The sequence below is a fragment of the Solea solea genome, chromosome 16, assembly GCF_958295425.1.
Source record: "Solea solea chromosome 16, fSolSol10.1, whole genome shotgun sequence".
Classification (NCBI taxonomy): Eukaryota; Metazoa; Chordata; class Actinopteri; order Pleuronectiformes; family Soleidae; genus Solea; species Solea solea.
In genome coordinates this window covers 12,788,715-12,815,516 of record NC_081149.1, presented here as the reverse complement: position 1 = coordinate 12,815,516, position 26,802 = coordinate 12,788,715, and the positions used below count along the sequence as shown (strand labels likewise).

General features: G+C 38.4%; 1 protein-coding gene across 6 annotated transcripts in view; it reads left to right on the top strand.

Annotated features, from left to right (window-relative positions):
• The window catches only part of dnm2a (dynamin 2a), a 43,970-nt gene that overhangs the window by 11,626 nt on the left and 5,542 nt on the right, over positions 1–26,802 (top strand). Inside the window, exons 10-20 of one of the 6 annotated variants that reach the window (XM_058654282.1) lie at positions 9–147; positions 1,207–1,293; positions 1,859–1,929; positions 3,080–3,131; positions 6,205–6,315; positions 7,960–8,069; positions 8,186–8,297; positions 8,455–8,619; positions 9,328–9,551; positions 10,247–10,510; positions 10,803–13,211. In XM_058654282.1, the coding sequence (XP_058510265.1) occupies positions 9–147; positions 1,207–1,293; positions 1,859–1,929; positions 3,080–3,131; positions 6,205–6,315; positions 7,960–8,069; positions 8,186–8,297; positions 8,455–8,619; positions 9,328–9,551; positions 10,247–10,510; positions 10,803–10,875 (1,408 nt within the window). In that variant the 3' untranslated portion in view covers positions 10,876–13,211. Of the gene's footprint in view, positions 1–8; positions 148–1,206; positions 1,294–1,858; positions 1,930–3,079; positions 3,132–4,090; positions 4,103–4,314; positions 4,348–6,204; positions 6,316–7,959; positions 8,070–8,185; positions 8,298–8,454; positions 8,620–9,327; positions 9,556–10,246; positions 10,511–10,802; positions 13,212–26,802 lie in introns of those variants that run through there. The other 5 variants (XM_058654276.1, XM_058654277.1, XM_058654279.1 and 2 more) reach the window with 5 other exon arrangements.

Here is a 26,802-nt window from a genome sequence, read left to right as displayed (position 1 = left end):
CCCCTCAGAACGGGGCTTTTCACCCCTGACCTGGCTTTTGAGGCGATAGTCAAAAAGCAGATCCTCAAACTCAAAGAGCCCAGCCTCAAATGTGTGGACCTTGTGGTGTGCGAACTCACCGCACTCGTCATGAAGTGTGCTGTTAAGGTAACCCGGAATACACCCTCTGGGATTATATCATAGAAACACAAAGGATTATTTCTCTCTAAATTACGTTTCTCTGTCTCTGCCAACCCCCTACACCGTCCGTGTCCCACTGTTTCAAAAGTGTCCATCGTTCCATACCTGCGTCTCCATATTGTTAAGACCGAACATCAATTTACATGTCACGTCTGATGTTTGAAGCACAAGTTGAAATGTCCACCAGTCAGCTCCCACACTGTGTTTGACCTCAGCATCATCCCTTGTTTTTCCTCCCAACCCCACATTGCACCTTCCTCTGATCCTCCTCAGTGTGGGCAGAACGGAGCTTGGCTTCACTCCCTTACTGACCCATGTGGCAGACTTGCACTCTGCTATCTGCTGGAAAGAGAATGATATGAGGGGGAGAGAAGCCAGTGGTGTCTCCTGACCCAGTGGCAGCTAGAATTGTGTGTTTCCATAGCAACTGGGCTCCACTGCCATCTGGTGCACAGGGAAAGGAACTGCACACCATGAAATGACTGAAAATGCAGCTGTCTTTCCCTCCGTATCTGGGGTTTGCCTCTGCCTCACCTCATTTTTCTTCACTTCTCTTTTCTCATCCAGTCTTCATTGATATCAAATATTATCAAGGTGCTACAATCAGCCGGAGATGACGGTTCAAAATGTGTGTCATGCCTACAAATTTAAACATCTATCATTTTGTCTAAAATATAAACCCTTAATCTTGACCCTTTGAAAAAGCAGCTCTCCACATTCATTTGTTGAAGTCATCCCTGGTTGACAGTGTACTGCTGACCGCCCTGTAGATCGATCACTTATTGGTAGTAAAAGTGTGAATTTGTGTGTCTGTGTAAGAGCGCACGCATTGGGTTGTAGTATGTGTGGCATTGAAGTGTCACTTGACATTCTCTTTCCTTTGTCTTTGTTCTTAACTTATTCTTACTTCTCTTACCTGTTTCTCTCTGATACTTTTTGGTAAGTCCGATAAAGCTCAAGCTCAAATATAAGTGTGTCTGTGTGTCCATGTTTAGCGCTGCAGTCATGTGTTGTGTTGCTTTTCAGCTCAACTCTTACCCCAGACTGCGAGAGGAGACTGAGAGGATTGTCACCACCTACGTCAGAGAACGAGAAGGGAAGACCAAGGACCAGGTCAGTTGCTAGGACGTTGATTAAACAGCCCAGGGGTTCTCGGGTACACAGGGTGGGCTGCGGTAAGGTCTTTGTTGATCTTTTTTTTTTATGTCCTCCGTTCAAATGTAGCTCCACTACAATATTACATTGAGATGATGATGGTCTCACACTATTAAGGATTAGAAGTTAGAAATGTGACAAGCTGGGACATGGGGAAAATCTACTGTTATCTTGAATAATGTGTCACCACATCTGCTTTACTTAACATTCAGAACTGAGCACTATAAAATCTGCTGTTCTCCTGCAGTTCAATTCCAGTGCTTTTGGTGTCCATTGCTAGATTGTGAGCTGTTTTCAATATGCTACATTAGATATATTGCAGCTTTATTTTTAATTCACAGTACTGATAATATTGGATTGGCACATGTTGCATCCCTATGTTTAAATTTGGCTTCAGATTCAATCTCTGTAATGGTTCAATTTTTCCAGTTCTCAAGTGTGAAATGTCAGAAGGGAGACTTTGTAAGCGGTGTTTTAATCGAGACTTCTCCACCCTAATTGTGATTTTCTGCCTCTAATTCAGGTTCTGCTGCTGATTGACATTGAGCTGTCCTACATCAACACCAACCATGAAGACTTCATTGGCTTTGCTAAGTATGTACACCCTTACCTCCCTCTTCTAGGCCAACTTACAGCTTGTTGCTCATGACCCTCATCTGAGATTTTGTGATCCCTGATTAACGATATGTTGTCTGTGTCTGGAGTACACTTATGATTCTCTGGTTTTTTTAAGAGAGAAGAATTTTAATACTGCATCTTTTAGGCATCAATATCATGAATCACATCACTTTGTGTAGCTTTCAATCAACCACATGTAGTAAACTGCAGCGCGTCAGTGGGCTATGTTTAGTGATCCAGCCACATCAGAGCATGTGTTTCCTTGTCGAGGAGGTGGATACCACAGTGATCGAGGTTGCAGTTGTTCCCCACCTCTTCCCCCTGCATGCAGTAATACAACTTCCCCTCCAAACAATCAAGCATGTGTGACTGCTTGAAAGATAAACTTCCCTTCTGCTGCAGGCTGTTTGACTTTCCCTCGCAAGAATGTTTACTGTACCAATTGACAGAGCAGTGCTGATGTTTTCCGGCAGTCACTTGAAGCTGCTGTTACTCACTCAAAACTCATTTGCACACTGCAGAGGACTGACTTTTTGTTTGCTATACGTCTGCGCAGTCTAGAGTTTCTAGCTGACTTTACAGCAGTATGTAGTTCGGAGAGGCTCCCCTCCACTGAGTGTCATGCCATTGGCTGAGAACAAAAGAAAACCCCTCTGTGTGTGTGTGTGAGTGCGTGTGTGTGTGAGGGTTAATGATGAGCCTCTGCATGGCACGTGGATTACTTTAGCCAGGGCTGTTTAACGGTTCTCATGACATCACTTGCAGTCTTGACTTCAGAAGGCTGGATGATGGTAGCCCCCCAGTGTACAGCAACAACAGGTGGGCTGACAGAAAGGTTGTAGGGTTGTGTGTGCAGTTCTGTTGAGAGAAACCGTTTGAACCCTTCATGTTGTCCCGACCCCTCCTCGGTCCACTCTCACTGTCATGTATGTGTGAAGTAGTGTTATAATATATTACAATTACACCTGAAACCTTGAATTTCCACCCAAGCGGATTATAAACATAAGAGACTGTATGACCTATGTCCCACAAATATTGAGTGTGAATATTTTAAATGGGCTGTTTTGCATGGTGTCACTGTCATCAATATGTCTTGTCTTTTCTCTCCATCTCTGTGTAATGACAGCGCACAGCAGAGGAACACAGCTGCAAACAAGAAGAGGGCCATACCCAACCAGGTACCTTTAATCACTCCGCTCTGGCCTTTTCACCAATCCCAGATTTAATCTCCCTTGACAGATGCCTCCCATTACCAGCCTATTAATCAACCATGCAAAAATAACTGACTCCAGCAGTGATTTAGCTCAGTGCCCACAATCTGTCCTGACCTACATGTTAATGATACTCCCCTGCACAATATTTTAGTCGCTGACTATAGCAAGTCTTTTGACCCCAACATAGTTAACATTGTGCTTCTCCCTTTCTGTTGCATTTAGTCTGATATTTTGAACCTTTTTTTTTTTATACTTTTACTGTGTATTTTTAATACTGTCTTTATTCAATAGAGACAGTGCTGCTCATGAGCTTTAGACACTGCAGCCAGTGAGGGGAGAGTGGCATTAAAGAACCTAACAAAGACTTTGCTTCTCCACTTTTTCTAAAACAAGTGTTTGTATACATGGCTGTTATTAATTGCTGTTTGCATGTGACCCAGGCATGATTGTTTTAGAGCACGGCAGCTATTCATTTCAGAATAATGTTGATTGGTTTGTGGCCTTACCATTTACTCACATGCATCTTTTGTATTGCAAATCAGAGTGTGCATGGACCCTGCACCTATCGACTGAACAGCAACTATGACATAACCAAATTGTGGTATACTTGAAGTAATTCTAATTGCATGTAACTCTCTTGCTCTCTCTCTCTTTTTCCTTTCTCTCCCTCTCTCATTTATCACCTGTCTTTCTCTGGTTGGATTTCCTTTTTCCTCTATTGTTTCCCTCCTTCAAACTTGTCATTCTCATTCTCACCATTTCTTCAAACCCCCTCCACCTGTTGCCCTTCACTTCTTCACCCTCTCCTCTTTCCCATCTGCCCTTTATTTCTCCCTGCTTGCTCTCATATTTCTTTTACTTTAATTTTATACTGCCCCCCTCCCCTTTGCTTTAATCCCCCCCTCCCCTTCCTATAACTGCAGGGTGAAATTCTGGTAAGTACCTCACAGATTTTAAATGCACCCTGCCAGGGGGGGCAGCAGTGGTAGGCCATGCTGAGGAACTGAGGCCATCACACAAAGGTCAGACGACCAATATGTTGAGGGTGGAAAAGACACTGCTGCGATATCACAGGATAAACAGTTGAGTCCTGCAATTACAGGAATCAATACCTTTCACCATAATAAGTTGTTCTGCCCTTCTGCAGCTTGTCGGACTGGGAGAGGTCCATGAGGAGAAGGTAGAGTCTCCAGACTGATGATACCGATGTTTGATCAGCTACCAGTAATTTGGACTGATCAAACTGATGTTTAACATCTGGCACATTTGATCTCCTTGTTTTAATATGACATTAATTGTCTTCAATTGTACACATCTGTGTTCCTACTAACATTTTTATTCCAACAAGATATGAATTATCTCCATGGTACATCATTTAGTGTAATGTGTGTGTGTGGATCTCTGTGATAAAAACCACAGAGATAAATCTTCCACCATCGACCGTCGGCTTCAGTTCTGACTCTGTCTCTGGTTTTATACCCCTGCTGCTGCCTCACGCATGGTGATGCAAAAGTTTGCCTTATGAGAATCATCCTAAACATTACCGGGAACAAAATGATCAAATAAAAATCATCAACACAAATAACTCTAGGAATCTTTGATATTTCCATTCATTTCTATCTTTTTTTTCAGTTCAAATGCATGTTAAAAATCCACTAATAATATCCACTGTCTTTTTCATATGTAAACCTTGTCACCAGGTCTCTACTTGTTCATTTTGTAAATAGAGCTGATTAAAATTTCCTATGGTGACTTTTTTCTTTGCTCACAATCCAAACAAATTACAGCAAGTCTATCTCAATTCAATCATTTTAATGTCGATTTAACATTTTTTTTCATTCACCAAATCAACACAAGCATCACTTACGATTACAGAAAAAGATTTTATTACAATTGTCAACCTGATAGAGAAGCATTCCAGCATAAACGTCTGCTATAACATTTCTGTCCTCACCAAGGTAAACTACTAGTTTAGCTCCAATGCTCTTGTTTCATCGCCCACGTTTGTGTTGGCACTTTCCCGTTAATGAACTTATTTCTTCATTACTCACACCAGTCCTCTGCTGGGTTGAATTCAGAAGAAAGATCTGAATCTGGCATTTCCACTTACCTTTACTTGGCTTCAAGAGTGCTCTTTTTACAGATTGTTTCCCCTCTTTTTTATTCGATGTGCATGTGAGTGCATTTGAAAAAAAAAGATGGTGAGACAATAGCACAGAGGGCTCCTCTAAAAGGCATGTCTCATTCTCCTTAGATTGATTCAATTATCCCGGCCTCTTGCTCTGCTATATATTTCCTCCCCCTCCATCGCTCTGCTTTAACTTTTTACTTTGCTGTTCAGATTTGTAGCACCGCACGTTATCCTTCTAACTCCATTTGACTACTAGCCTCTGCATTTCATGTCATCATGAATCTTTTCTCCTGCTTTACACCTGTCTGTCTCAATCACTGTTTTTATTTTATATTTCCCAGGTATCGCCTAAGTCCAATTAACCCACTAACCTTGATTTTTAACTGCCATTACATAGACTAGCTTTTACTGACCTATTGACACTAACGTACTACTGCCGCCCTTTGTTTGGCTCTGTTTGGGCTATCCTGGCCTGGACGCCATCTGGTCCTGTTTGTTGATTTAGAATATTCATTTTCTGTAGAATGAAAAAAGATCTGTATTTTCTAGATGAGTGTTCTAATTATATTCACTTACCCATAATGCTCACAGTATATAACACTTTCCTGTGGTAACTCCATACTCATTATTCATCACGTTTTACATTTAATCCACACACTGCAAGCATGCTTCATATTAAAGTTACATTACACACAAGAGATTAATCTTTTGATAAGTGTGATAAGAGAAAAGAAATCAGTGACCTTGCAGGTAAGTAGGTAGAATTTTATTAGTGTTAGTAAAATGCAACACTATGTAGAATCCTTATGTTCCAAGTGCATAAATCTGATTGATAAATCTGTCTGTCCTGGTATCCCTCTTTCCCTACCACCCTCCGCTTTCTTCCACATGTTTGCCTCACTACAGGTGATCAGAAAAGGCTGGCTGACCCTCAACATCAGCATCATGAAGGGAGGCTCCAAGGAGTACTGGTTTGTCCTGACTGCTGAGTCCTTGTCTTGGTACAAAGATGAGGAGGTAAGAGGAGTTTTTCTTCCAATGTTTTATTATACTGGGATATGGCTAACTAATAAATGATGACAAAGCAGCACAGAGACTAAGTATCGCAAGTGAAGATGTGGTGTCGTCTCCAGTAGTGTTCGGAGCAGTGTGTGTCCCAGCCCAGCCTAACCAATGTGCAGACTACTGTTCAGCTGTAGCCGGATGAACAGGTAGTCTGAACACTGGGCAGACGGGGGGGTTAGGACTCGGATAGGAGGAAGGACCCAGAGGTCATTGCAGCAGCAAGGTCGCTACCCTAGGACAGTAGTACAGAGGGCACAGACAGCAAACATTACGCCATTAAGCTCGGTGAAATACACGTGCAGATGAAAAAAGGCAGCACACATGGGAACGGGACCAATACTGTCTGAAACACCACAAGACATTTTTATCTTATTAAACATACCATGTATTGTTAAATTTCCGCTTACCATGAAAATATAACTGACTCACATAAAATCTAGATATGGTTTGAGTGCATTTCCTCTTGAGAAATTAAGTGCAGACTCAGCAAATTCAGCTTTTATGTTATAGACGTTTTCGAGAGCAACATTCTGACTAAGGGAAGTACACTGACATCAAGTGTGACTTCAAATGATCTGATTATTTAGTTTTTGACTAAATTTAAATGACCGAATGACCTAAAATAAACATTTGCCTCCAATGATCAAGAGCACTGTAATTTCCATACTCACTGCTTGATCCTCTTCCTGAGGCCTCAGTCATGTCCATTCTTTGGCAAAATGTGAAGATCACTCCAAAATCGCTGCTAACTCCGGTTGAGTGGGCTCGACGTGCTCATACGCCAACTGGAAAGTGTATATTTATGTCGACCACCTTTTTCCGAATAAGAGGACGAGAGAGGGAGGATGGTGGAGGCAAACTGACGTGGCAGGCGGGCTGAAATGTTCCAGCCGGGATCTGACTTTGGAATTTGCAGGAAATCGTACTGGGTTACGGGGGCCGGAGGGGGTGTGATTTTGTGTGTGTGTGTGTGTGTGTGTCTGTCTGTATACAAGTGTGCATGTGTGAAGGTGCTTGTACTATTGTATGGTTTTGTATTTGGGCAGTTGGTCATGTCTTCAGGAGTGCGTGTTTATGCACACACTCGATAAATGTAGGTTCATGGTTGATTGTTTGTCTTTGCACGTGCAGTTCAGTGTTGTGTATGCGTGTGTGTGTGTGTGTGTGTGTGTTCGTGGTGGGGGTGGGGGATTGTGCGGAGCTGCGAGTGATGTAACGGTTTGGGCCTGTGTCGCTCTCTGTGTTAGTGCAGACGTAAATGCTTCCAGATGTCTTTGCTCAGCAGCGAAATCAGGCGCCCCCTCACCCCCCCCCCAGAACCCCCTCATGCTCCTCCTTTTCTCCCTCGCCACCTCCTCCTCCACTTCTTCGTCACCATATATTTCTCACCACCAACTTGGTGTTCATCCACATAGAGGAAATGCATTCCATTGTATCTGCTCATTGAAGTATCGGAGCAGCCAACTGCTGTTTTTTCCCCCCTCAAGTACCAAAATATACATGAATGTTAACTTTGATAAAGCTTCTTTCTGTCCTGGGTTCTCGGTTTTATTGTTTGTCTGCTGTCAAACTTTCCCTCTGTGTGCCTCACGTTAGGAAAAAGAAAAGAAGTATATGCTGCCTTTGGATAATCTGAAGCTCAGAGATGTTGAGAAAGGCTTTATGTCCACAAAGCACGTCTTTGGAATCTTCAACACTGAACAAAGGTCAGGCTTATGTTATTTTGACCTGTGTGAATGAACATTACACAGCCTTAACTTTGTGTACTCACTGTGGTCACTCCTGGATTTGCCTACACAATCGTGTTGTTTTATGTATGTAGGAACGTGTACAAAGATCTTCGACAAGTCGAACTGGCTTGTGATTCGCAAGAGGACGTTGACAGCTGGAAAGCGTCCTTCCTCAGGGCAGGAGTTTATCCAGAGAAGGATCAGGTATTTGGGCTCTAATTTGTGTTTCCTTGCACTTTTTGTCCGTTTCTGTGACCGCAATCATCATTGCTACTTCCACACAAATGAAATACAAAGATGTATGTATGTATGTATGATTACTGTGTATTTATGCCATGTTGCCTTTTTGTGGTCTCTTCAGGTGGAAAATGAAGAGGCTGCTCCCGCCGACACTTTCTCGATGGACCCACAGCTGGAGCGACAGGTGGAAACCATCCGCAACCTGGTGGATTCGTACATCAGCATCATCAACAAATCCATCAGAGACCTCGTACCCAAGACCATCATGCATCTCATGATCAACAGTGTAAGTCCTTTGCAGCACGCTCCAGCCATCAACAGTTTTCTGTAGGTTCTGAATCCTTGATCCTTCAATTGACTTCCTCTCGGTTTAATACCTTTGTGTGACTGTGCTGACAAATAAGCAAGTGAGTAATTTTTGCATAGAGGATAGACCTTGAATGCTTTAAGCTTTTCATTGTAACAGTTCGGTTGCCTTTATACAGCCAGTGTAGCACCCTAATAAGGTACGTGATAAACCAGTGAACCGTACTAAGATTAAATGAACTGCTCTCTAATTAGGTCTAAATGTCATTTCCATAGAGCTTTGATGAATATTGTTTAGTTAGTAGCAGCGTTGGCTGTTTTCATATAACACACTATCACCAGCTTGAAGGCACTAATTATAACAGAGTTTGTCATGCATGTCCACTGTGACTTGGCCACTGTCCATTTATCAGCTTTTATTTTTCTAATGAGCTCACTTGATGCTCTCTCACACACACACACACACACGCACAACATTTGCACCATTGACCACTTAGCAGCCGCCTGGCCAAGATTTTATTTCAGGATCAAGTTCTGTAACTGCGCTAAGGATTTATTTCCTGTTGCCGTTAGTTTCCACTTCTTTAAACTGCATTTTACAATGAATTAACCTTGTGATTGTTTCTCTTTTAACCAATTTAAAGTGCCCCTTTCTGGGTTTTTTTTTATGATCTAAACTTCCATTTAGGCGAAGGATTTCATCCACTCAGAGCTGCTGGCCTACCTCTACTCATCTGGGGATCAGAACAGTCTCATGGAGGAGTCAGCTGAGCAGGCCCAGCGTAGAGATGAATTGCTGCGCATGTATCATGCCCTCAAGGAGGCGCTGCACATTATCGGTGACATCAGCACCAGCACTATCTCAACCCCAGTACCCCCACCAGTAAATGACACCTGGATACCAGAAACTAGGTGAGAGAGATGCAGTAACTTGCATTTAGTTCACTTCGCTTTAACTTTATGATGAAGTCACACGACACGTTTGAAGCACAATTTCAGCCCAAAGATCTGACAAATGTGGGCTGTCGGCACCCGTCTGCACATGCAAGTGAAAAAACAAGATGGCAAAATGAAAGAGGAGTGATGAAGTTACCACAAGTTGTCTTTTGTGGGGTTTGAGACATTGATGGTCCAACCTATCCAAAGACGTCCTATCTCTTCTGTGTGGCTGCAGTAGAGAGGCTGGCTGCGCTTTATTTCTCGCCAATGTCAAAATGACATCACACACCGTTTCAGGTGTTCACAGCAGGGTTTTCTCAGCTGCTACACCCACTTATTTTTGCTGTCGGCACATTTGATTAATGATGGCCAGTGTCATCACAGCACCAGTCCGTTATGTCTGTCTGTCACGTCACAAATGATCACAGTGTCACATAGTGACCGTCATTACTGACTGAATGGTCTGTCTTTTAGCATCAGGTGGAAGTGACTGAATCTGATGACACGTGAAGTTTAATTCCAAGTATGTTTTATATACCAAACTAGACTAAGCTTTTGCCTTCTCTATCACGTCTAAATTAAAGCGGTCAGATATTACAGTCTGCAGGGGGAATTAATACTGTGTGATGATGGAAAATAAAACTTACATTATGATATTCTCCTCTCAGCCCTTCCTCTCAGCATAGGCCAACCCCTGCAACAGCCCCGCCTCCCTCCCGTCCACCCGCTGTTCGGGGCCCAACACCAGGACCACCCATGAACCCCTCCCCTGCCTTTGGAACCCCACTCAACCCCTCTCCTGCCTTCGGAGCACCTCCAATCCCCTCTCGCCCAGGCCCGCCCATAAATGCGTACAACAGCAGTATGGATCCCTTCAGCGCACCGCCTCAGATCCCCTCCCGGCCAGCTCGCATCCCACCCGGCGTACCCAGGTATGACTTTGCTACATGATGTGATGACCAGTGTGTTTGCTTGTGAAGTTTTTGTTTCCTCACCCTCTTTCTTTCGAGAGTCACAGGGACCGCTTGTCATTCCTCACACTCCACTCCACTCCACTCACATTCCATATCATTTCTTTGCGTTCAGTCTCTTTTCACCCTTGGTTGTTAGGTTGTCTCTCTCTCATCTTCCCTGTTTTCATGCTGTTGGGTTGTTGTAGTTTCTCCACTGTCTCTTTGTGACTACATCTCAGTCTCTGTTCTGTATCTTCTCTCCCCGATGCAGCCGAAGACCCCCCGGCGCTCCTTCTCACCGGCCCACCATTATCCGCCCTGCTGAGCCCTCCCTGCTAGACTAGACCCGTGGCCAATCCCACCTATGCGTGTGTTGTTTTTGTGAGGGTGTGTGTATCTGCACACAGTCAGGTGGTGGCTTGAGGGGAGGGGCTGACTGATAGCGGTGTGTAAATATGCACTGTCCAGCCGTAATAATGTCTATTCAAGCAATGTTAATAAGCTGCTAATACTGTCTCTATCAGTGCACATGAACGAAAGAAAGCCCTTTACCACTTGAACATTATATTTGATTGCTGTGGAAATTGTATAATACAATACAGTGAGATGCATTTGCTCCGATCTGTAGGAGGCGGTGTATCAAATTCAGGCCAAGGGCTTTTTTTTTATTGTAATAACTGCTTTATTTCCTCTGTCAAGATTCCTTATAGAAGCCCATCAAATAATTTAATAACTGATATAGGCTGGTTTTTCTCTCCCCTCCATCCACCTTTTTAGATTGGCCCACATGCCCAAGTGTAGATAACTGTGTAATGCACACATAACCGGTTGTTATTGTTTACTGGGTTTTCATTTCTAAATCGAGTTCATTCTGAAAAACGAAAGCCCATCATCACCGTTTTCTTTTTGGAGGTGATGATCGCGTTTCCGTTTTCCTCCCTTGTTATATTTTTATTTGAGTGACAACGTCCTTTTTTAATGACCTGATAAATGTAGCTTTAAAAAAAAAAAATGAAAACCTAATTACAGCAAAAGCAAAACAGGAGGAGACACAGGGTGTGAGACTGATGGAGTAGCTACAGATTCCCCTCTGTAAGATCTTCTTCAACAGTGAAAAGAAAGATGTCGGCCAGATTGACCATTATAATCCAAGCACTTCGAACCAACCTAGCCTTACAGCAAATCACTCATAATGAGGAGGATGTAGTCCGTTACCACAACACTATGCACAAAAAAACCCAGGAGCGGCTGAAGGACGGCTGCACTTTGAGGGAAGCTTTTCTGTAGTAAACGCCTTGAATTTTAATCCCTTTAGTCTCAGTTGAACTCAAATGTAGACTTTATTCATTCCTGTTGATTTGTTGATTCATATAATACAGAGAACACACAGTAGGATTTTCTCTCCGAGAGAATAAAACTGTGAATTTTATCAGGATAGTATGAGGCTTAAAGGAAGTGGCTCATCTCTTTCTGGGCTCAGTTGTCAATTAAAAAAAAAAATTGTATATAGGTCGACTATATGGGGGAAATTAGCACTTGTATTACGTTTAACTGCAGGGATGATGATGATGATGATGATGATGATGATAGAAATATAATTTAATCAACGGCCAACATGTCACAACACAACTGTACGTGTCATCATTGAAAGCACTAACACTGTCATTTTAATAGCTTTGGATGTAGGGAAAACGATCCGCATTATTTATAACCAGGGCATTTGTACTTTCTCTTCACGACTTGGCTGCCGTTGTATCAGCTGTGTATAGCTCTGTGCTCCTCAGCTTCTACCGGACTGTTCTTTGAGATTCTGCTACAGGGATTACTGCTCTAAGTACTGTCTGAATGTGTTTTTGGGGGGCACTTGGGGCTCAACATACACAGTTGTGATGTTTTGATAATGAGAACTTTTCTTTTGTTTGACCATTTCAAACCAATCTTAAACATTTGTTGGTGTTGAGGGTGAAACTGCTCAGGCGGGGGCGGGGGGGGGGGAGTGACATTGGGTTGGATGTTTTACATTTTTTGGTTTGATCGGTAGATGTGAACGGGTGGCGGGTGTTGCGGTGTACAGAGGCACATCCTGTCTTGAGAAGCTGTCTAGACGTGGCACCATTCTCGCCACAGACAATTGAAACTTTATTAGACGTTTCTCAAAAGGAGAAAAAAAACATTTCTCAAAAGAACATGCTTAAGACAGAATGTGTCTCTTTTTTTATTCTTCCTCTGCATCCACAGGTCTAGCTTTCAGTGACAGTGCTAGAGAAACAAACTCAGAATTTGAAACGACTGAAGAACCATTTCATTTGATCTTTCACAGACCTATGCTACACAAGGTTTTATAAAATAAATTATAAAAATTATTACTGCCCAATTTTTCTTTTTTTTTTCTCATGCCTGTCACTGCAGCCTGACCTTGAGAAGCTCAGATTGTAACCACCCTGTAAAACATTAGTTTGTGCTCTTCCTCCTTCCTCTTTCCCTCCCCCTGTGTGGATCTGGTGGAAGGGGTTGGAAACCAACCTGTGAAAGAAAAAAAAATCTTTCTCTTTTTGTTTTGCAAACCCCTGTCAAGTGCCGCTGTAGCAAGTCATTGATTTGAATAAACAAAATGAACTAATTCAAAAAGGTGAAAAAATAAAGAGGTGTTGTGTACAATAAAGGGACTGGCTCTGGTGGTTGGTGTCTCCTTGTGTCCTGTGTGATGATCCACTCTTGCTCGCTCTCAGATAGCATCTCTGTAGAGACCCTCCTGTGTTTTCCTTGTCTGCCTCTTTATGTCTTATCCAATACAGACTGACATAAACCAGCTCATGTTCCTATGGCAACCCTCTATTTGCAGGCTGCCTGCTTTAGAGAGACATTGCTCACACAATGGCCACTGTTCTCTAGTGCACATGTAAAATTTCTCTCCCTGCAGAAACAGGTTTGTTGCTGTTGTGTTGTCGGTGCCTATAAAAAATAATTCATGTTTTATAGTATTGAATTAAATTACAGGAAATGTGACATTGTGATACTGATAGGCTCTGTAAAGCTGCATTATGTAATAGTTTAGCATTTATCTAGAATTTGTGATAATTAATTAATCTCACAGTGTGGGAGTGAAGTATTGTTTATGGTCGCTCTTTGTGTGTACACACACAACGCACTCGTTGCCCGAGAATTTTGACCCTGACATGGAATTGAACATCGAGTCTGCCACCTCTGATTACCTTGTTAGTATGTCGTCCAAAATGTGACAAAGTCAAAGGTTAGTATGTCGTCTAAATTTTGACAAGGTCAAAGGTTAGGATGTCGTCCAAAATGTGACAAAAAGTCATAGGTTAGTATGTCGTCCAAAATGTGACAAAGTCAAAGGTTAGTATGTCGTCTAAATTTTGACAAGGTCAAAGGTTAGGATGTCGTCCAAAATGTGACAAAAAAGTCATATTTTAGTATGTCGTCCAAAATGTGACAGAAAAGTCATAGGTTAGTATGTCGTCCAAAATGTGACAAAAAAGTCATAGGTTAGTATGCCGTCCAAAATGTGACAAAAAAGTCATATTTTAGTATGTTGTCCAAAATGTCACAAAAAAGTCATAGGTTAGTATGTCGTCCAAAATGTGACAAAAATGTTATGCTTTAGTATGTCGTCCAAAATGTGACAAAAATGTCATAGGTTAGTATGTCGTCCAAAATGTGACAAAAAAGTCATAGGTTAGTATGTCGTCCAAAATGTGACAGAAAAGTCATAGGTTAGTATGCCGTTCAAAATGTGACAAAAATGTCATAGGTTAGTATGCCGTCCAAAATGTGACAAAAAAGTCATATTTTAGTATGTTGTCCAAAATGTCACAAAAAAGTCATAGGTTAGTATGTCATCCAAAATGTGACAAAAATGTTATGCTTTAGTATGTCGTCCAAAATGTGACAAAAATGTCATAGGTTAGTATGTCGTCCAAAATGTGACATAAATGTCATATTTTAGTATGTTGTCCAAAATGTCACAAAAAAGTCATAGGTTAGTATGTCGTCCAAAATATGACAAAAAAGTCATACTTTAATATTTTGTCCACTATTTGAAAAAAAGGCCAAGTTAGAGATGCTGCAGTGGCCTAACGGATAAGCAATCACCCTTCTAAACCAGCAATTGTGGGTTCAAGTCCCACCATAGACAGCTCAATTGAGTTTTAAAATGTGACAAAAAAGTCATAGGTTAGTATGTCGTCCAAAATGTGACAAAAAAGTCATAGGTTAGTATGTCGTCCAAAATGTGACAAAAATGTCATAGGGTAGTATGGCTTCCAAAATGTGACAAAAAAGTCATAGGTTAGTATGTCGACAAAAATGTCATAGGTTAGTATGCCGTCCAAAATGTGACAAAAAAGTCATAGGTTAGTATGTCGTCTAAAATGTGACAAAAAAGTCATAGGTTAGTATGCCGTCCAAAATGTGACAAAAATGTCATAGGTTAGTATGTCGACCAAAATGTGACAAAAAAGTCATAGGTTAGTATGTCGTCCAAAATGTGACAAAAAAGTCATAGGTTAGTATGTCGACCAAAATGTGACAAAAAAGTCATAGGTTAGTATGTCGTCCAAAATGTGACAAAAAAGTCATAGGTTAGTATGTCGTCCAAAATGTGACAGAAAAGTCATAGGTTAGTATGCCGTTCAAAATGTGACAAAAATGTCATACTTTAGTATGTTGTCCAAAATGTGACAAAAAAGTCATAGGTTAGTATGTCGTCCAAAATGTGACAAAAAAGTCATAGGTTAGTATGCCGTCCAAAATGTGACAAAAAAGTCATATTTTAGTATGTTGTCCAAAATGTCACAAAAAAGTCATAGGTTAGTATGTCATCCAAAATGTGACAAAAATGTTATGCTTTAGTATGTCGTCCAAAATGTGACAAAAATGTCATAGGTTAGTATGTCGTCCAAAATGTGACATAAATGTCATATTTTAGTATGTTGTCCAAAATGTCACAAAAAAGTCATAGGTTAGTATGTCGTCCAAAATATGACAAAAAAGTCATACTTTAATATTTTGTCCACTATTTGAAAAAAAGGCCAAGTTAGAGATGCTGCAGTGGCCTAACGGATAAGCAATCACCCTTCTAAACCAGCAATTGTGGGTTCAAGTCCCACCATAGACAGCTCAATTGAGTTTTAAAATGTGACAAAAAAGTCATAGGTTAGTATGTCGTCCAAAATGTGACAAAAAGTCATAGGTTAGTATGTCGTCCAAAATGTGACAAAGTCAAAGGTTAGTATGTCGTCTAAATTTTGACAAGGTCAAAGGTTAGGATGTCGTCCAAAATGTGACAAAAAAGTCATATTTTAGTATGTCGTCCAAAATGTGACAGAAAAGTCATAGGTTAGTATGTCGTCCAAAATGTGACAAAAAAGTCATAGGTTAGTATGCCGTCCAAAATGTGACAAAAAAGTCATATTTTAGTATGTTGTCCAAAATGTCACAAAAAAGTCATAGGTTAGTATGTCATCCAAAATGTGACAAAAATGTTATGCTTTAGTATGTCGTCCAAAATGTGACAAAAATGTCATAGGTTAGTATGTCGTCCAAAATGTGACAAAAAAGTCATAGGTTAGTATGTCGTCCAAAATGTGACAGAAAAGTCATAGGTTAGTATGCCGTTCAAAATGTGACAAAAATGTCATACTTTAGTATGTCGTCCAAAATGTGACAAAAAAGTCATAGGTTAGTATGCCGTCCAAAATGTGACAAAAAAGTCATATTTTAGTATGTTGTCCAAAATGTCACAAAAAAGTCATAGGTTAGTATGTCATCCAAAATGTGACAAAAATGTTATGCTTTAGTATGTCGTCCAAAATGTGACAAAAATGTCATAGGTTAGTATGTCGTCCAAAATGTGACATAAATGTCATATTTTAGTATGTTGTCCAAAATGTCACAAAAAAGTCATAGGTTAGTATGTCGTCCAAAATATGACAAAAAAGTCATACTTTAATATTTTGTCCACTATTTGAAAAAAAGGCCAAGTTAGAGATGCTGCAGTGGCCTAACGGATAAGCAATCACCCTTCTAAACCAGCAATTGTGGGTTCAAGTCCCACCATAGACAGCTCAATTGAGTTTTAAAATGTGACAAAAAAGTCATAGGTTAGTATGTCGTCCAAAATGTGACAAAAAAGTCATAGGTTAGTATGTCGTCCAAAATGTGACAAAAATGTCATAGGGTAGTATGGCTTCCAAAATGTGACAAAAAAGTCATAGGTTAGTATGTCGACAAAAATGTCATAGGTTAGTATGCCGTCCAAAATGTGACAAAAAAGTCATAGGTTAGTATGTCGTCTAAAATGTGACAAAAAAGTCATAGGTTAGTATGCCGTCCAAAATGTGACAAAAATGTCATAGGTTAGTATGTCGACCAAAATGTGACAAAAAAGTCATAGGTTAGTATGTCGTCCAAAATGTGACAAAAAAGTCATAGGTTAGTATGTCGACCAAAATGTGACAAAAAAGTCATAGGTTAGTATGTCGTCCAAAATGTGACAAAAAAGTCATAGGTTAGTATGTCGTCCAAAATGTGACAGAAAAGTCATAGGTTAGTATGCCGTTCAAAATGTGACAAAAATGTCATACTTTAGTATGTTGTCCAAAATGTGACAAAAAAGTCATAGGTTAGTATGTCGTCCAAAATGTGACAAAAAAGTCATAGGTTAGTATGCCGTCCAAAATGTGACAAAAAAGTCATATTTTAGTATGTTGTCCAAAATGTCACAAAAAAGTCATAGGTTAGTATGTCATCCAAAATGTGACAAAAATGTTATGCTTTAGTATGTCGTCCAAAATGTGACAAAAATGTCATAGGTTAGTATGTCGTCCAAAATGTGACATAAATGTCATATTTTAGTATGTTGTCCAAAATGTCACAAAAAAGTCATAGGTTAGTATGTCGTCCAAAATATGACAAAAAAGTCATACTTTAATATTTTGTCCACTATTTGAAAAAAAGGCCAAGTTAGAGATGCTGCAGTGGCCTAACGGATAAGCAATCACCCTTCTAAACCAGCAATTGTGGGTTCAAGTCCCACCATAGACAGCTCAATTGAGTTTTAAAATGTGACAAAAAAGTCATAGGTTAGTATGTCGTCCAAAATGTGACAAAAAAGTCATAGGTTAGTATGCCGTCCAAAATGTGACAAAAATGTCATAGGTTAGTATGGCTTCCAAAATGTGACAAAAAAGTCATAGGTTAGTATGTCGACAAAAATGTCATAGGTTAGTATGCCGTCCAAAATGTGACAAAAAAGTCATAGGTTAGTATGTCGTCTAAAATGTGACAAAAAAGTCATAGGTTAGTATGCCGTCCAAAATGTGACAAAAATGTCATAGGTTAGTATGTCGACCAAAATGTGACAAAAAAGTCATAGGTTAGTATGTCGTCCAAAATGTGACAAAAAAGTCATAGGTTAGTATGTCGTCCAAAATGTGACAAAAAAGTCATAGGTTAGTATGTCGTCCAAAATGTGACAAAAAAGTCATAGGTTAGTATGCCGTCCAAAATGTGACAAAAATGTCATAGGGTAGTATGGCTTCCAAAATGTGACAAAAAAGTCATAGGTTAGTATGTCGACAAAAATGTCATAGGTTAGTATGCCGTCCAAAATGTGACAAAAAAGTCATAGGTTAGTATGTCGTCTAAAATGTGACAAAAAAGTCATAGGTTAGTATGCCGTCCAAAATGTGACAAAAATGTCATAGGTTAGTATGTCGACCAAAATGTGACAAAAAAGTCATAGGTTAGTATGTCGTCCAAAATGTGACAAAAAAGTCATAGGTTAGTATGTCGACCAAAATGTGACAAAAAAGTCATAGGTTAGTATGTCGTCCAAAATGTGACAAAAAAGTCATAGGTTAGTATGTCGTCCAAAATGTGACAAAAAAGTCATAGGTTAGTATGCCGTCCAAAATGTGACAAAAAAGTCATATTTTAGTATGTTGTCCAAAATGTCACAAAAAAGTCATAGGTTAGTATGTCATCCAAAATGTGACAAAAATGTTATGCTTTAGTATGTCGTCCAAAATGTGACAAAAATGTCATAGGTTAGTATGTCGTCCAAAATGTGACATAAATGTCATATTTTAGTATGTTGTCCAAAATGTCACAAAAAAGTCATAGGTTAGTATGTCGTCCAAAATATGACAAAAAAGTCATACTTTAATATTTTGTCCACTATTTGAAAAAAAGGCCAAGTTAGAGATGCTGCAGTGGCCTAACGGATAAGCAATCACCCTTCTAAACCAGCAATTGTGGGTTCAAGTCCCACCATAGACAGCTCAATTGAGTTTTAAAATGTGACAAAAAAGTCATAGGTTAGTATGTCGTCCAAAATGTGACAAAAAAGTCATAGGTTAGTATGCCGTCCAAAATGTGACAAAAATGTCATAGGTTAGTATGGCTTCCAAAATGTGACAAAAAAGTCATAGGTTAGTATGTCGACAAAAATGTCATAGGTTAGTATGCCGTCCAAAATGTGACAAAAAAGTCATAGGTTAGTATGTCGTCTAAAATGTGACAAAAAAGTCATAGGTTAGTATGCCGTCCAAAATGTGACAAAAATGTCATAGGTTAGTATGTCGACCAAAATGTGACAAAAAAGTCATAGGTTAGTATGTCGTCCAAAATGTGACAAAAAAGTCATAGGTTAGTATGTCGTCCAAAATGTGACAAAAAAGTCATAGGTTAGTATGTCGTCCAAAATGTGACAAAAAAGTCATAGGTTAGTATGTCGTCCAAAATATGACAAAAAAGTCATAGGTTAGTATGTCGTCCAAAATGTGACAAAAAAGTCATGGGTTAGTATGTCGTCCAAAATGTGACTAAAAAGTCATGGGTTAGTATGTCGTCCAAATGTGACAGAAATGTCATAGGTAAGTATGTCGTCCAAAATATGATAAAAAAGTCATAGGTTAGTATGTTGACCAAAATGTGACAAAAAAGTCATAGGTTAGTATGTCGTCCAAAATATGACAAAAAAGTCATAGGTTAGTATGTCGTCCAAAATATGACAAAAAAGTCATAGGTTAGTATGTCGTCCAAAAAATGACAAAAAAGTCATAGGTTAGTATGTCGTCCAAAATATGACAAAAAAGTCATAGGTTAGTATGTCGTCCAAAATATGACAAAAAAGTCATAGGTTAGTATGTCGTCCAAAATGTGATAAAAAAGTCATAGGTTAGTATGTCGACCAAAATGTGACAAAAAAGTCATAGGTTAGTATGTCGTCCAAAATATGACAAAAAAGTCATAGGTTAGTATGTCGTCCAAAATATGACAAAAAAGTCATAGGTTAGTATGTCGTCCAAAATGTGACTAAAAAGTCATGGGTTAGTATGTCGTCCAAATGTGACAGAAATGTCATGCTTTAGTATGTCGTCCAAAATGTGACAAAAAAGTCATAGGTTAGTATGTCGTCCAAAATATGATAAAAAAGTCATAAGTTAGTATGTCGACCAAAATGTGACAAAAAAGTCATAGGTTAGTATGTCGTCCAAAATGTGACAAAAAAGTCATAGGTTAGCATGTCGTCCAAAATGTGACTAAAAAGTCATAGGTTAGTATGTCGTCCAAAATATGACAAAAAAGTCGTAGGTTAGTATGTCGTCCAAAATGTGACAGAAATTTCATAGGTTAGTATGTCGTCCAAAATATGACAACAAAGTCATAGGTTAGTATGTCGACCAAAATGTGACAAAAAAGTCATAGGTTAGTATGTCGTCCAAAATATGACAAAAAAGTCATAGGTTAGTATGTCGACCAAAATGTGACTAAAAAGTCATGGGTTAGTATGTCGTCCAAATGTGACAGAAATGTCATAGGTAAGTATGTCGTCCAAAATATGATAAAAAAGTCATAGGTTAGTATGTTGACCAAATTGTGACAAAAAAGTCATAGGTTAGTATGTCGTCCAAAATATGACAAAAAAGTCATAGGTTAGCATGTCGTCCAAAATGTGACTAAAAAGTCATAGGTTAGTATGTCGTCGAAAATATGACAAAAAAGTCATAGGTTAGTATGTCGTCCAAAATATGACAAAAAAGTCATAGGTGAGTATGTCGTCCAAAATATGACAAAAAAGTCATAGGTTAGTATGTCGTCCAAAATATGACAAAAAAGTCATAGGTAAGTATGTCATCCAAAATATGACAAAAAAGTCATAGGTTAGTATGTCGTCCAAAATGTGACTAAAAAGTCATGGGTTAGTATGTCGTCCAAATGTGACAGAAATGTCATAGGTAAGTATGTCGTCCAAAATATGATAAAAAAGTCATAGGTTAGTATGTTGACCAAAATGTGACAAAAAAGTCATAGGTTAGTATGTCGTCCAAAATATGACAAAAAAGTCATAGGTTAGTATGTCGTCCAAAATATGACAAAAAAGTCATAGGTTAGTATGTCGTCCAAAAAATGACAAAAAAGTCATAGGTTAGTATGTCGTCCAAAATATGACAAAAAAGTCATAGGTTAGTATGTCGTCCAAAATATGACAAAAAAGTCATAGGTTAGTATGTCGTCCAAAATGTGATAAAAAAGTCATAGGTTAGTATGTCGACCAAAATGTGACAAAAAAGTCATAGGTTAGTATGTCGTCCAAAATATGACAAAAAAGTCATAGGTTAGTATGTCGTCCAAAATATGACAAAAAAGTCATAGGTTAGTATGTCGTCCAAAATGTGACTAAAAAGTCATGGGTTAGTATGTCGTCCAAATGGGACAGAAATGTCATAGGTTAGTATGTCGTCCAAAATATGATAAAAAAGTCATAAGTTAGTATGTCGACCAAAATGTGACAAAAAAAGTCATAGGTTAGTATGTCGTCCAAAATGTGATAAAAAAGTCATAGGTTAGTATGTCGACCAAAATGTGACAAAAAAGTCATAGGTTAGTATGTCGTCCAAAATATGACAAAAAAGTCATAGGTTAGTATGTCGTCCAAAATATGACAAAAAAGTCATAGGTTAGTATGTCGTCCAAAATGTGACTAAAAAGTCATGGGTTAGTATGTCGTCCAAATGGGACAGAAATGTCATGCTTTAGTATGTCGTCCAAAATGTGACAAAAAAGTCATAGGTTAGTATGTCGTCCAAAATATGATAAAAAAGTCATAAGTTAGTATGTCGACCAAAATGTGACAAAAAAGTCATAGGTTAGTATGTCGTCCAAAATGTGACAAAAAAGTCATAGGTTAGCATGTCGTCCAAAATGTGACTAAAAAGTCATAGGTTAGTATGTCGTCCAAAATATGACAAAAAAGTCATAGGTTAGTATGTCGTCCAAAATGTGACAGAAATTTCATGCTTTAGTATGTCGTCCAAAATGTGACAGAAATGTCAGGCTTTAGTATGTCGTCCAAAATATGACAAAAAAGTCATAGGTTAGTATGTCGTCCAAAAAATGACAAAAAAGTCATAGGTTAGTATGTCGTCCAAAATGTGATAAAAAAGTCATAGGTTAGTATGTCGACCAAAATGTGACAAAAAAGTCATAGGTTAGTATGTCGTCCAAAATATGACAAAAAAGTCATAGGTTAGTATGTCGTCCAAAATGTGACAAAAAAGTCATAGGTTAGTATGTCGTCCAAAATGTGACAAAAAAGTCAAAGGATAGTATGTTGTCCAAAATGTGACAAAAAAGTCATAGGTTAGGTCATAGGTTAGTATGTCGTCCAAAATGTGACTAAAAAGTCATGGGTTAGTATGTCGTCCAAATGTGACAGAAATGTCATGCTTTAGTATGTCGTCCAAAATGTGACAAAAAAGTCATAGGTTAGTATGTCGTCCAAAATATGATAAAAAAGTCATAAGTTAGTATGTCGACCAAAATGTGACAAAGAAGTCATAGGTTAGTATGTCGTCCAAAATGTGACAAAAAAGTCATAGGTTAGCATGTCGTCCAAAATGTGACAAAAAAGTCATAGGTTAGTATGTCGTCCAAAGTATGACAAAAAAGTCATAGGTTAGTATGTCGTCCAAAATGTGACAGAAATTTCATGCTTTAGTATGTCGTCCAAAATGTGACAGAAATGTCAGGCTTTAGTATGTCGTCCAAAATGTGACTAAAAAGTCATAGGTTAGTATGCCGTCCAAAATGTGACAGAAATGTCATGCTTTAGTATGTCGTCCAAAATGTGACAAAAAAGTCATAGGTTAGTATGTCGTCCAAAATATGACAAAAAGGTCATAGGTTAGTATGTCGTCCAAAATGTGACAAAAAAGTCATAGGTTACTATGTCGTCCAAAATATGACAAAAAAGTCATAAGTTAGTATGTCGTCCAAAATGTGACAAAAAAGTCATAGGTTAGTATGTCGTCCAAAATATGACAAAAAAGTCATAGGTTAGTATGTCATCCAAAATATGACAAAAAAGTCATAGGTTAGTATGTTGTCCAAAATATGACAAAAAAGTCATAGGTTAGTATGTCGTCCAAAATGTGACAAAAAAGTCATAGGTTACTATGTCGTCCAAAATATGACAAAAAAGTCATAAGTTAGTATGCCGTCCAAAATGTGACAAAAAAGTCATAGGTTAGTATGTCGTCCAAAATGTGACAAAAAAGTCATAGGTTAGTATGCCGTCCAAAATGTGACAAAAATGTCATAGGTTAGTATGTCGACCAAAATGTGACAAAAAAGTCATAGGTTAGTATGTCGTCCAAAATGTGACAAAAAAGTCATAGGTTAGTATGGCGTCCAAAATGTGACTAAAAAGTAATAGGTTAGTATGTCGTCCAAAATGTGACTAAAAAGTCATAAGTTAGTATGCCGTCCAAAATGTGACAGAAATGTCATGCTTTAGTATGTCGTCCAAATGTGACAGAAATGTCATGCTTTAGTATGTCGTCCAAAATGTGACAAAAAAGTCATAGGTTACTATGTCGTCCAAAATATGACAAAAAAGTCATAAGTTAGTATGTTGTCCAAAATGTGACAAAAAAGTCATAAGTTAGTATGTCGTCCAAAATGTGACAAAAAAGTCATAGGTTAGTATGTCGTCCAAAATGTGACAAAAAAGTCATAGGTTAGTATGCCGTCCAAAATGTGACAAAAATGTCATAGGTTAGTATGTCGACCAAAATGTGACAAAAAAGTCATAGGTTAGTATGTCGTCCAAAATGTGACAAAAAAGTCATAGGTTAGTATGGCGTCCAAAATGTGACAAAAAAGTAATAGGTTAGTATGTCGTCCAAAATGTGACTAAAAAGTCATAAGTTAGTATGTCGTCCAAAATATGACAAAAAAGTCATGGGTTAGTATGTCGTCCAAATGTGACAGAAATGTCATGCTTTAGTATGTTGTCCAAAATGTGACAAAAAAGTCATAAGTTAGTATGTCGTCCAAAATATGACAAAAAAGTCATAGGTTAGTATGTCGTCCAAAATATGACAAAAAAGTCATAGGTTAGTATGTCGTCCAAAATATGACAAAAAAGTCATAGGTTAGTATGTTGACCAAAATGTGACAAAAAAGTCATAGGTTAGTATGTCGTCCAAAATATGACAAAAAAGTCATAGGTTAGTATGTCGTCCAAAATGTGACAAAAAAGTCATAGGTTAGTATGTCGTCCAAAATGTGACAAAAAAGTCATAGGTTACTATGTCGTCCAAAATATGACAAAAAAGTCATAAGTTAGTATGGCGTCCAAAATGTGACAAAAAAGTCATAGGTTAGTATGTCGTCCAAAATGTGACAAAAAAGTCATAGGTTAGTATGCCGTCCAAAATGTGACAAAAATGTCATAGGTTAGTATGTCGACCAAAATGTGACAAAAAAGTCATAGGTTAGTATGTCGTCCAAAATGTGACAAAAAAGTCATAGGTTAGTATGGCGTCCAAAATGTGACAAAAAAGTAATAGGTTAGTATGTCGTCCAAAATGTGACTAAAAAGTCATAAATTAGTATGTCGTCCAAAATATGACAAAAAAGTCATGGGTTAGTATGTCGTCCAAATGTGACAGAAATGTCATGCTTTAGTATGTCGTCCAAAATGTGACAAAAAAGTCATAAGTTAGTATGTCGTCCAAAATATGACAAAAAAGTCATAGGTTAGTATGTCGTCCAAAATATGACAAAAAAGTCATAGGTTAGTATGTCGTCCAAAATATGACAAAAAAGTCATAGGTTAGTATGTTGACCAAAATGTGACAAAAAAGTCATAGGTTAGTATGTCGTCCAAAATATGACAAAAAAGTCATAGGTTAGTATGTCGTCCAAAATGTGACAAAAAAGTCATAGGTTACTATGTCGTCCAAAATGTGACAAAAAAGTCATAGGTTACTATGTCGTCCAAAATATGACAAAAAAGTCATAAGTTAGTATGGCGTCCAAAATGTGACAAAAAAGTCATAGGTTAGTATGTCGTCCAAAATGTGACAAAAAAGTCATAGGTCAGTATGCCGTCCAAAATGTGACAAAAATGTCATAGGTTAGTATGTCGACCAAAATGTGACAAAAAAGTCATAGGTTAGTATGTCGTCCAAAATGTGACAAAAAAGTCATAGGTTAGTATGGCGTCCAAAATGTGACAAAAAAGTAATAGGTTAGTATGTCGTCCAAAATGTGACTAAAAAGTCATAAATTAGTATGTCGTCCAAAATATGACAAAAAAGTCATGGGTTAGTATGTCGTCCAAATGTGACAGAAATGTCATGCTTTAGTATGTCGTCCAAAATGTGACAAAAAAGTCATAAGTTAGTATGTCGTCCAAAATATGACAAAAAAGTCATAGGTTAGTATGTCGTCCAAAATATGACAAAAAAGTCATAGGTTAGTATGTCGTCCAAAATATGACAAAAAAGTCATAGGTTAGTATGTCGTCCAAAATGTGACAAAAAAGTCATAGGTTAGTATGTCGTCCAAAATGTGACAAAAAAGTCATAGGTTAGTATGTCGACCAAAATCTGACAAAAAAGTCATAGGTTAGTATGTCGTCCAAAATATGACAAAAAAGTCATAGGTTAGTATGTCATCCAAAATATGACAAAAAAGTCATAGGTTAGTATGTCGTCCAAAATATGATAAAAAAGTCATAGGTTAGTATGTCGACCAAAATGTGACAAAAAAGTCATAGGTTAGTATGCCGTCCAAAATGTGACAAAAATGTCATAGGTTAGTATGTCGACCAAAATGTGACAAAAAAGTCATAGGTTAGTATGTCGTCCAAAATGTGACAAAAAAGTCATAGGTTAGTATGGCGTCCAAAATGTGACAAAAAAGTAATAGGTTAGTATGTCGTCCAAAATGTGACTAAAAAGTCATAAGTTAGTATGCCGTCCAAAATGTGACAGAAATGTCATGCTTTAGTATGTTGTCCAAATGTGACAGAAATGTCATGCTTTAGTATGTCGTCCAAAATGTGACAAAAAAGTCATAGGTTACTGTCGTCCAAAATATGACAAAAAAGTCATAAGTTAGTATGTCGTCCAAAATGTGACAAAAAAGTCATAAGTTAGTATGTCGTCCAAAATGTGACAAAAAAGTCATAGGTTAGTATGTCGTCCAAAATGTGACAAAAAAGTCATAGGTTAGTATGCCGTCCAAAATGTGACAAAAATGTCATAGGTTAGTATGTCGACCAAAATGTGACAAAAAAGTCATAGGTTAGTATGTCGTCCAAAATGTGACAAAAAAGTAATAGGTTAGTATGTCGTCCAAAATGTGACAAAAAAGTAATAGGTTAGTATGTCGTCCAAAATGTGACTAAAAAGTCATAAGTTAGTATGCCGTCCAAAATGTGACAGAAATGTCATGCTTTAGTATGTCGTCCAAATGTGACAGAAATGTCATGCTTTAGTATGTCGTCCAAAATGTGACAAAAAAGTCATAGGTTACTATGTCGTCCAAAATATGACAAAAAAGTCATAAGTTAGTATGTCGTCCAAAATGTGACAAAAAAGTCATAAGTTAGTATGTCGTCCAAAATGTGACAAAAAAGTCATAGGTTAGTATGTCGTCCAAAATGTGACAAAAAAGTCATAGGTTAGTATGCCGTCCAAAATGTGACAAAAATGTCATAGGTTAGTATGTCGACCAAAATGTGACAAAAAAGTCATAGGTTAGTATGTCGTCCAAAATGTGACAAAAAAGTCATAGGTTAGTATGGCGTCCAAAATGTGACAAAAAAGTAATAGGTTAGTATGTCGTCCAAAATGTGACTAAAAAGTCATAAGTTAGTATGTCGTCCAAAATATGACAAAAAAGTCATGGGTTAGTATGTCGTCCAAATGTGACAGAAATGTCATGCTTTA